Source organism: Macaca fascicularis, chromosome 5 (assembly GCF_037993035.2).
Source record: "Macaca fascicularis isolate 582-1 chromosome 5, T2T-MFA8v1.1".
Lineage (NCBI taxonomy): Eukaryota > Metazoa > Chordata > Mammalia > Primates > Cercopithecidae > Macaca > Macaca fascicularis.
In genome coordinates this window covers 63,751,760-63,763,258 of record NC_088379.1, presented here as the reverse complement: position 1 = coordinate 63,763,258, position 11,499 = coordinate 63,751,760, and the positions used below count along the sequence as shown (strand labels likewise).

Sequence of the window (11,499 nt, the reverse complement as noted above, 5' to 3'; positions counted from 1 at the left end):
GTTTGATATGTTAAGTTTCTGATTCAGGCAGTTTTCTTTAAATCATTGAGATAAGATTAAACGTTAAGTTAGAGGTAAAGGAAGTTTAATGTTTCTCTGAAATTGTGCTGATTTTTCTCACCTTCTGTTACAGTGACAGTATAAGGCACTAGTTATAAATGTGGGTTTTAGAACCAAATGGCTGGTGCTCAATTCAGTATCTGACAGAGACTAGTTATAATACCCAAACTGATTACTAATATTCTCGCTTCTCAGTCTCAGAATGGGATGGTGTTGATCATAGTACTTTCCTCTTAAAGTGGTTTGGGGGATTTAATTATATTATATATATAAAGCATTTAAATTTGTGCTTCAGCACTTGAAGTTCTCAAAAAACTTAGCTGTTATTATTTTTCTGAGTTCCCTTGAGAACTGATTTCTAGAAAAAATAAAAAGAAGAAAAGGGACTTTGATGCACTACTACTACAATATGGACTATATAACCTCTTTTGAAGTAGAACTTGAACTCAATAATAGAATATTCTTGAAAGCTCTCAAATGAGTTAAAGCTCAAATTTTATGACTCTTGAAAATGGCATATCCAATATGCATGCATATTTAAGGTAATTCTTGAATGTTTTGTGGGCTCTAGTTTCTAGCCAGCACTTAATGATGATACCCTTTCTGTTGCAAGTGAATTTTTAGTTGAGAAACAGAGTAATAGTGTTCCATAAGGTAAACAAGATGCTGTGGTGCTCCAAAAATACAATTCACTCACCTATGAAGCTCTAATCCTGATAATAAAATGAAGAAGCTGAATGCAGAATCATGCAAAAGATTTTAATCCCATCTTTAACGATTTTTAGATTTTTTATTTTCTTAAGATTCCAGCACTATCAAATATGCTTTGCAATAGATTATAATCAATACCAGTAAAATGCTTGGAGGTATTTTAAATTGTGGGAAGTGAAGGAAAAAAATTGTGAGAGTAGACAATGGAACAACAACATGTAAAGTGATAAGCTTCAAATATACAAGACACAAAATTTGGAAATACAAACCACAAAAGATTTTGGTATTTGGTAGTTTCTATGAAACTAAACATTGGATATTCCCCAATTTCAACATATTGTGATAGTTGATGAGTAATAACTGATCCTATGGGAGAAGCCTTTAAGCCACAGATTTCTCCACTCCATTATACCTTCGAGTATATAAAACAGCTGCAATATTCCAGGGCCAGACACTCGCCCTTTCTAACAGCGTCGGAGACAAAGAACTAACTGAAACGTTTGAGGTAAGAAAGGTCTTAAATATCATTGTAAACTAACATTGTATATCTATTTTGTAAATATAGATATATAGCATCTCTCCATATATTTTTCTTTAAATCATAAAAATTTAGATTATTGAGACTGTCATGTAATGGTTGCTTGAATTTGTACTTAGTAATTAGAAAATCACTTTTAGTATTCTGTTCGCAAAACTTATTTTTTTAAATGACTATCTTATTGTAGTAAATATTTTAGAGTGACCATAAACGAATCTTTGTAGGAGCGGAACGCTGGTTGGGGAGAATGTGGACAGAGTGAGACAACAGAGCCTCAGGTTTATTTTTAACTTTGTGGCCATCAGGTCAGCAAAGAAAGGGAACATGCACCGCCAAAGATTCTCTAACGTCTGAGCAAGAGCCAATTTCTTTGGCCTCCTCTTTTATCTTTAAAATATATGCAGTACTTACATTCCATTCCTTAACATTTTATGTTGATTTTAATATAAAAGTCATTTGTCTTTCCCATAAATTCTTGAATAAAATTAATTTTCTAGGAAGATGCATCTAATTTATCTGGGGTATCAGTTATTCTATAGCACACAGCAATAAACTGCCATGGGTGTCATGACTTGATAAGTATAAAAATAAAAGGAGATAACTGGTAATTATGCTATGTCCTGACTCTAAGATATGATCTGGAAGAGTCTGTGTTATGGTTTATTTACTTCTTTGCTTAATGTAGTTTTAAATAATTCTTGAAACCCGTTGAAAGAAATTGTAAAGGCCCTGCTTGAATTCTATCCTCTCCAAAACTATTTCCTCAACCTGTCTCTTTCTTCTAAATACTCCCAATATTTTGCAATTTCTACATATGGTATATATCACACTTCGTATTGCATTATAGAAATATCTGTAACTGTCTTCCATGTGGAAGTCTCATATGGAAGAAATTATGCTTTCTCATTGTATCCCTGAAAGCACCCACCACAATGCTTTGCACATAGAAAGTAGACTATGTATATGTATATGTATGTGTGTGTCTGTGAGAATGCGTGAGTGTATGCATGTGAGTGCTTGTATAATTTTTTACTCTTGATTTCCTACATTAACAATCTGCCTGTAGAAGTCTGAACTTGACTGGAATTTTACATTCTTGTCTTCTCAAAATTATTACATTATCTGGTACTTTTTTGAATTTGAATTCAAATTTTGATTAATATCAGAAAATAAAGGCAGAGATCAAAACATTGCTACATTTTTTACACTGTGTTCTTTTGTCTCATAGATATATAGGAAACATCAAAAGGTGGTAAAATTTCCCTAGAATCTCCACTATCTCAAAGGTACTTCAAAATGATAATGACATTAAAAATTGACATTTTCCTCAATGTAAAATATTAAATAATCTTTAGAAAACTTTGTAATGTATTTACCTATAACAATGTAACAGTGAGCTTAAAGGATCCATAAATCAGGGACTTTCCAAACTGATATTACAGGTAAACTTCAGAGATACTGCAGGTTCAGTTCTTAACCACCACCACAGAATGCGTATCACAGTTAGGCAGGTCAAATGAATTTCTTGGATTCCCAATGTACATAAAAGTTATGATTACACTATAGCATTATATGTTAAGTATAATAGCAGTATGTCTAGAAAAACAACATAAAAATCTTAATTAAAACATACTTTATTGCTCAAAAGTACTAACAATTATCCCAGTCTTCACTGAGTCATAATCTTTTTGCTGGTGGAGGGTCTTGCCTTGATGTTGATGGCTACTGACTGATCAGGGTGATGATTCCTGACGGCTAAGGTGGCTGTGGCAATTTCTTAAAATAAGTCAACAATGAAGTTTGACACACGGATTGACTCTTCGTTTCACAAAAGATTTCTCAGTAGCATGCGATGCTGTAGCATTTTGGAGCACATGAGGCATTTTGCCCACAATATTTCTTTCAAAATTGGACTCAACCCTTGAAAACCCTGCCACTGCTTTACCCATTAAGTTTATGTTTTTAAATCATTTACTGTCATTTGAAAAATATTTCACAGCATCTCCACCAGGAGTAGATTCGATCTCAAGAAACCACTTCCTTTGCTCATCCATAAGAAGCAATTTTTCATTCACTCAAGTTTTACCATTACATTGAAGCAATTAAGTCACATGTTCAAGCTTCACTTCTAGCTCTCTTGCTATTTCCACCACATCTGCACATTACTCCCTTCACTGAAGTCTTGAATCCCTCAAAGTCATCCACAAGAGTTGGAATCAACTTCTCCCAAACTCCTGTAATGTTGATATTTTGGCCTCCTCCTATGAATCACAAATGGTCTTAATGGCATCTGGAGTGGTGAATATTTTACAGAAGGTTTTTAATTTACTTTGCCCAGGTCCATTGAAGAAATCATTACCTGTGCCAGCTATAGTCTAACAAAATGTATTTATTCAATAATGAAACCTGAACATCAAATTTCCTCTTTGATCCATGGGCTGCAGAATGGATGTTGTGTTATCAGGCATGAAAACGACATTCATCTCTTTGAACATCTGCTTCAGAGTTCTTGGGGGCTCAGATGCATTTTCAATGAACAACCATATTTTGAAAAAAATATTTTTTCCTAAGAAGTGAGCTGAAAACATTTAGTAACCCATGCTCTGCTAGATGTACTGTCATCCAGGCTTTGTTGTTCCATCCATAGAGCACAGGAAGAGTAGATTTAGTATAATTCTTAATGGCACTAGGATTTTTGAAATGATAAATGAGCATTGGCTTCAATTTAGGAAACCAGCTATATCCCTTAAAAAGAGTCAGCCTGTCTTTTGAAGCTTTGAAGCCAGGCATTGTTTTCTTCTCTTTAGCTATGAAAGTTCTAGATGGCATCTTTTTCCAAAATAAGACTGTTTCATCCACAATAAAAATCTATTACTTATTGTAGACACCTTCATCAGTGTTCTTGGATTTTCTGGATAACGCTGCAGCCTCTATATCAACACTTGCTGCTTTATCTTGCACTTTTATGTTATAGCCAATCTCTGCTGGCTTCTGACTTTTCTTCTGCAGTTTCTTCACATCTCTAGGGCTTTGTATAATTAAAGAGCATAGGGACCTTGTTCTAGATAAGGCTTCTGCTTAAGAAAATGTGCTGTCTAGTTTGATCTATCCAGACAACTAAAACTTTCTCCTTATTGGAAACAAGATTCTCGCTTTCTTGTCATTCCTGTGTTCATTGTAGTAGCACTTTTAACGTCCTTCTAAACTTTTCCTTTGCATTCACAACTTGGCTAACTAGTTGTTGCAAGATCCTCCCTTTCATCTTATCTTGGCTTTTGACATTCCTTCTTCACTAAATCGTTTTTACCTTTTGATGTAAAGTAGGAGACATGTGACTCTTCCTTTCATTAGAACACTTAGAGGGTATTGTAGGGTTATTAACTGGCCCAAATTTAATATTCTCATATCTCAGGAAATAGAAAAGCCTGAGGAGAGGAAGAGATAACTGGGGGCATGGCCAGTGAGTGAAGCAATCAAAACATTCACAACATTTGTCAAATAAGTTTGCCACTTATTTTTCCCATAACAGCCCCAAATAATTGGATCAAAGTAACACCACCAAAAATCACTCATCACAGATCACCATAAAAGATATAATAAAATCTTATTACATATTTATAATATCTTATAGATATTAAAATATGTTATAATACTAAAAACTACAAAATATTGCTAAGATTACCAAAATATGACACAGAGACACACAGCGAGCACGTGCTGTTGGGAAAATGGTGCTGATAGACTTGCTCGATGCCGGATTGCCACAAATTGCCACTCAATTTGTAAAAAAAAAGATATGTATAAAGTGCAATAAAATGAGGTGTGCCTGTACATACACACACCTAGAATAACATCTCATACTTAATCAGTTATCAAGAAAAACTTTATAAACTAATAAATTAACAAATATGAGGCAAACTTCAAGAAAAGTCCCATAGCCAATCCACATTTTCAACTTGATTGCCTTTCCCAGAACCCCCCACATGTTCTCTAGCATATATGGCATTCACACCATGACAAAGAAGAGGATTAATGCCTAATGATACCATCCAATACAGAAAATTTCCCATTATTATTTGAAATCCAGTAATATGCACATTTATTGTATTAATGACAAATATTTATAAATGCAAATGTTCTATGTTTCATTGTGTACTCCATTATAAAATTATTGAATAAATCTTTAATTTAGCTCAGTTTTCTCAAATGTAATATTAATGATACTGTAATTGATACATTTTAACAGTGTGTGATATGATGAGGAATCTACAGTGAAAATTAAAATACAATAAAATGCTTTGGAAAAGTCCTTTATTATTTATTAAATAATAAAACTTGAAAGTCAAAATTACTCTTTGATACATGGACTGCAGGATGGATTTTGTATTAGCAGGCATGAAAACAGATCCTTCTTCACATCATGGACTTTTTGGGGTTGCCTGGAACCAGTGCAAATAAATCTGTCAGCTACATTACTTTCATGGACATTAGTATAAGGAATGTTGAACTTTCTGAGATCACTAAATTCAAACTTACTTCTTACTTCCAAACTAACATTCTTACTTCCAAAGCTAACATTCTCTGTATAAACCAATGCATTATTTCTTCCAGGAACTATGTACTTTACAAGTACATAGAAGTATTATTCTTTTATTTGTTATTTTAAGTTCAGGGATACATGTGTAGGTTTGTTACGTAGGAATTATTATTCTTAAATAATATGTGAATGCTTATTTTTAAAGCAACCAGTGTAATATAGTTATGAAATTACAAAGCTCCTTTTACTTGACCTTAAAAAAGTTCTTTATTAACAAATAGATTGATTCTCTATGATTGTAAGTGACTTGCTCAAACTCAAAGAGCTATTTGTCGAATAATTCGTACTTTAACTGGATCTTTTGAATTCAGTCTTTTTGTTGACTTCTAGGATATTTATGAATAAAATGAAAGTTCTTCTTATTTTTTATTTTATTTATTCCATTTTGCAGATGAAGAAAGTTCTCCTGATCACAGCCATCCTGGCAGTGGCTGTTGGTTTCCCAGTAAGTATCGATTTCTACATTCCAAAATATTTATGTATAACCATGTACCACATATTTCCGTCAACCAGGAACCGTATATACAAGGATGGTCCCATAAGATTATAACTGAGCTACAAAGTACAGTGGCTTATGCCTGTATTCCCTGTAATTTGGGAGGTCAAGGCAGAAGAATCACTTGAGCCCATAAGTTCAAAAGCAGCCTGGGCAACATAGCAATCCTACCTCTCTTAAAAAAATAAAAAAGAAAAAAAAATCATGATGAAGCTGAAAAACTCCTACCACCTAATGATACCGTAGCCATCATTATGTCATAGGGCAATGCATTAGTCATGTGTTCACGTGTTTGTGATGATGCTGATGTAAACAAACCTACCCTCTGTCAGTCACATAAGAGTAGAGCACAAAAAATTAAGCACAGTTCATAATAAAATAATAAACATTATTGTGTATTTATTGTACTATGGTTTGTGTATTTATTGTACTATGCTTTTATCGTTATTTAGAGTTTACTCCTTCTACTATTTTTTAACATTAACTGTAAAACAGCCTCAGACACGTCCTTCAGGAGGTATTCATAAGAAAGCATTATTATCATAGGAGATGAATGTTCCACGTGTCTAACTGCCCCTGAAGACCTTCCAGTAGGACAAGATGGGGAGGTGGAAAGCAGTGATATTGATGACCCTGACCCTGTGGAAGCCTAGGCAAATGTATATGTTTGTGTCTCAGTTTTAAACAAAATAGTTTAAAAGTAAAAAAGAAAAAGCATATAGAGTAAGGATATAAAGAGTGAAAGTATTTTTGTACAGCTGTAAAATGTGTTTGTTTTAAGCTAAGTGTTATTACAAAAGAGTTAAAGTAAAATAGTTATAGTAAGCTAAGGTTAATTTATTATCAAAGGAAGAAAAATACGTTTTTATAAGGTTAGTGTAGCATAAGTGTACAGTGTTTACAAAGTCCACAGGAGTAAACAGTAATATCCTAGGCCTTCATATGCAATAACTCACTCACTAACTCACACAGAGCAACTTCCAGTCCTGAAAGCTTTATTTATGGCACGTAACCTATATAAGTGTATAGGTATAAAGTGTACCATTTTCCATCTTTTATACTATATTTTTTACTGTACCTTTTCTATGTTTAGATATGTCTTAGATATTTTTAGATACATGAATACTTACCATTGTGTTACAACTGCCTACAGTATTCAGGATAGTAATAAGCCATACAGTTTTGTAGGCTAGGAGCAAGAGACTATACTATCTAGCCTAGGTATGTAGTAGGCTATACCATCTAGTTTTGTGTAAGTACACTCTATGATGTTTGTATGATGAAATCATTGAACTACCCATTTCTCAGAACTTATCTCTGCTGTTAGGCAATGCATGACTGTATATTTTGTCTTGATTCATGAATCTTCAGGGTTTTTTCTCCTTCACATGCTGTATTCTGTAAGAATACCTAACACACATGCCCTTTTATCATTACACTCCAGAAAATATTATAAACCATATACCATTCAGTGCATAATTCAGTTCCACATATCTTTGGTATAGTGGTGAATCTGAGCCATTTGAGAATACATATTAAGACTTTTCAGGAAAATCATTTCTACATTTTCTAGACAAATTCTGGGTATTTAAAAAAATGGTTATTATGAAACAATATTAGGTAATAGATTGTCAAATTATTTCCCTCATGCATATGTATATATTTATTTGTGTGTTTTCATGAGCATGAGTTTAATTAACTTCACTGTTTGACCATTAGGTCTCTCAAGACCAGGAACGAGAAAAAAGAAGTGTAAGTTACCTTTTCTCTTTTTTACATGTAAGTTTTATGTGTGAAATATTCATAACTGTTGTTAAAGATATTGATTTACCTAAACCTCCCAAACTGTGGAGAGATTCATAAAGAGATTTTGGTATTAGCACTCAACAGAGGTTTAGACTTCAGGGATGTGAGCTCTGCCCATAGAAAGGAAATTATCTCCATATCTCATATCACGGTAAGAATTGGATTGAAATCCAAATCATTCTGTGACGATTTGGGTTACAATATTTTTTTCTAGATTTATCTAGCCTAATAACTCAGGCCTCCATAAGCTAAGGCAGAGGCCTTAGCTCTATGAAACTCATTTCAAAAAAAGTAAAAAATGAAACCTGAGCATTAAGAGATGTGGGCTGGCTTTGATGATCCTCCCAGTGGCAAATTCGCTCATGGATTATTTGAGTCTAAACAGTTAACTAAAATTGTTTAATAAAAAGAAAATAAAATTCAAAGAGGGAAAGCCTTATTTAAAGATTTGTTTTTATTTATGGAAATCCTATTATCTGGAAAGCATGATTTTATCGCAAAAACTACAGAGAGCTAAGAATACAAAAACTAATAGAGATACAGACAGATAATTGAGAGAGAAAGCAGGAAGAAGGAACTGAGATACTGAAAGAGAGAGGTTGTTTCCCACATGTGGTTTGGGTAAAGAAATTGTATGAAGGCAAAGGGAGAAATTTTATGGTACTACAACACCACATTCATCTTGGTCTTGTAGGTAAAGAAGTAATTGCCAGAAAAATTTGTCTTTATTTTGTGGCAAGATACAAGGTGGAAAGATACAAGAACATACCTTTCTAAATAATTTTTAAATGATGCAAATTAATAAACTCCCTGTCCATAGTACACACAGAAAGGATAAAGGATTTTAGAGCTTCTAAAGCCTCTTCCTAAAAATAAAGGCCCATTATTTAAAAAAACAAAGCTGTTCAATTTCTCTTCTTTGTAAAAAGTAAAATAAACCCTTTAACTTCTTTCTTTCAACAGGTCAGTGACAGCGATGAATTTTTTTCAGGGTTTCTTGCGTTCCCTTACCCATATCCATTTCGCCCATTTCCACCAATTCCATATCCAAGATTTCCAAGGTTTGGACGTAGTTTTCCTGTTCCAATACCTGAATCTGTCCCTACAACTCCCCTTCCTAGCGAAAAGTAAACAAGAATGAGAAGTCACAATAAAATTGAAGATGAAATATGTGGTAAGTACACATAGTTACAATCATAGTTTGTTTGCAGATTGGAATCCATAATTTCAAGGAAAAAGAAATGTTAACTATGTCCCCAGTTGGCCCCTTTAAGTTTCAATTTGTTTTAATGTTTTTCTCTGGTAGATACCGTCACGTGTGTCCACTCAGATACACATATGTGCCCTTCCATGATCTAATCAGCACAGCACTTTCAATCCCTCCTTTGTTGTGATGTAACAGAAACAATCCCTATGTTATTAAAATATTGTTTACAAAGTGTTTGTAACTCTTTATACTATTGTCAGTAACTGCATTTTGGACTGAATCAGAGTAACCAAGGTGGAGATCATAGTAGATGAATTTATGGGCCTAGAGTTTAAAGTAGACTTCAGCTTAGTCCTTAGAGAACCATGTAATTTTTCTAATACTAAAATTCCAAACTTAGCTTCCGAATGTCACATTATAGTAAAAAATTTTAAAGGTTTCATGCTTCACCTATAACAGTGACCCCTGTCATTTCATCACATCAAAAACAAAGTGGATGATGTGTCAATTACTAGATAAATTGAGGAAATATAGTCTATACCATAGACTATAGATCTAATCCACTATAATAATTTAAAATTTAATATATATAAAATAGTCTTATCTAAGAGTAAATTAGAACCCAGAGGACTGTTCTAGGAAACAAAATATTTCAGATAATACTTACCACTAAAGACCTTTGCTTTCTTTTTACATCTACTCAGTGTTCTTGAGCAGATGGTTTCCCAGTCCTTGAACTAGATATATTTTTAAGCCAATAGTTGTCATTAAAATGCAGAAAATGTACATGTTTCCAAAAAAATAACCCATTGGAATTAATAACCTTATGTCTGTTATTTATTTCAGGTCACCTAAAATTAAATGTGAGCCACTTCTTTGAAGAATCAAAATTCCTGTTAATGAAAGAATAACAAATGTAATTGAAATAGCACACAGCATTCTCTATTCAATATCTTTAGTGATCTTCTTTAATAAACATGAAAGCAAAGGTCTTGGTTTCTTAATTTCCACAAATTCCATGATAAGTACTTGATTTGTTTTCAATCTTCAGCAATATCTTGAAGAAGGAAGAGGTGGCAGATGGTGATAATAACAAACTGTCCTACAGCATGTGACAAAAGTCATCCAACAAGATTCTACTTGCACAATAAGCCTTTCAGTGGGTCACAATGACTGCCTTTGTCTCCACAAGCTGATTATCAGGAAATTAGAAAAATTCTCTTTGAATAAAGATTGTGTTTCTTCACCTTAAGTTTAAATTGTTCATAGCTGAGACCCTTAGCATCAACAATGGAAATTCTGCCATCATTCATCCATAACTGGCTACAAATCAAAGTCAGCCTAATGAGCCACTTGGCACTTGACTAGGGAAATGGCTGACTCCCTTGATCACTTTCAGGGATTACAGGTACCTCAAACATTTAAATATTTCTTGGTATTAAAGTCAGTGATCCCAATTGAAATATGGGAAAGACAACAAGAAAACCAAACAGTCGTCAATACAATTTGGTAAATTAATTTTATAGGCATTGTTTCCTAACTTCACAGCTGACAGATTGGAGGCAACTGCATGACCAGGGAGAGACAGTCATGGGAAAATAAGATAGAGGGGCAGAGAGACAAAGGCATTCAGAGCCCTGAAGAGGGTCCAAAGACAAATGGTTGCTCTGAAATGTGGAAGACTCAGCTCTGCAAGTAATCTACTGTGCCACTAATCTACTATCTAATCTAATCTATCCCAGTTTTTTGTTTCATTAAAAGTCCTTGACATCTCATCTTAACTCTCAGAGCTTTTATTTCATCTGCCTCATTTTGTGTCATAACAACTTTCTGAAGAAAAAACAACTCTGTCATCTACTTTAACTGCTAGATTTGTTTCTATTAAAATTAATTAACTATTTCCCCCACCCAGTGAATTTGGGCATTATTCTTGAATACTATAGGTAAATATAAAACAACAGGGAATATTTGTGTATTTACACATAGAAAAATACAGTAAAATATGGTATAAAAGTTTTTTAAATGGTACAACTATATAGGGTACTTACCATGAGTGGAACCTAGAGACCTGGAATTTGCTCTGG

The 11,499-nt window shown here is 33.5% G+C and overlaps 1 protein-coding gene across 2 annotated transcripts; it reads left to right on the top strand.

Moving 5' to 3' along the window:
* Window positions 1–1,220: 1,220 nt before the first annotated feature.
* FDCSP (follicular dendritic cell secreted protein) lies at window positions 1,221–11,189 on the top strand. 2 transcript variants are annotated; one of them, XM_005555147.4, is made up of 6 exons: window positions 1,221–1,276; window positions 2,538–2,595; window positions 6,298–6,351; window positions 8,122–8,154; window positions 9,172–9,382; window positions 10,262–11,189. In XM_005555147.4, the coding sequence occupies exons 3-5, from the start codon at window positions 6,298–6,300 to the stop codon at window positions 9,337–9,339; spliced, it is 255 nt and encodes an 84-aa protein (XP_005555204.1). In that variant the 5' UTR covers window positions 1,221–1,276; window positions 2,538–2,595; the 3' UTR covers window positions 9,340–9,382; window positions 10,262–11,189. The 2 variants fall into 2 exon arrangements, with proteins under 2 accessions (XP_005555204.1, XP_005555203.1); XM_005555146.4 differs by lacking the exon at window positions 2,538–2,595 and having other exon boundaries at window positions 10,262–10,399.
* Window positions 11,190–11,499: the final 310 nt, after the last annotated feature.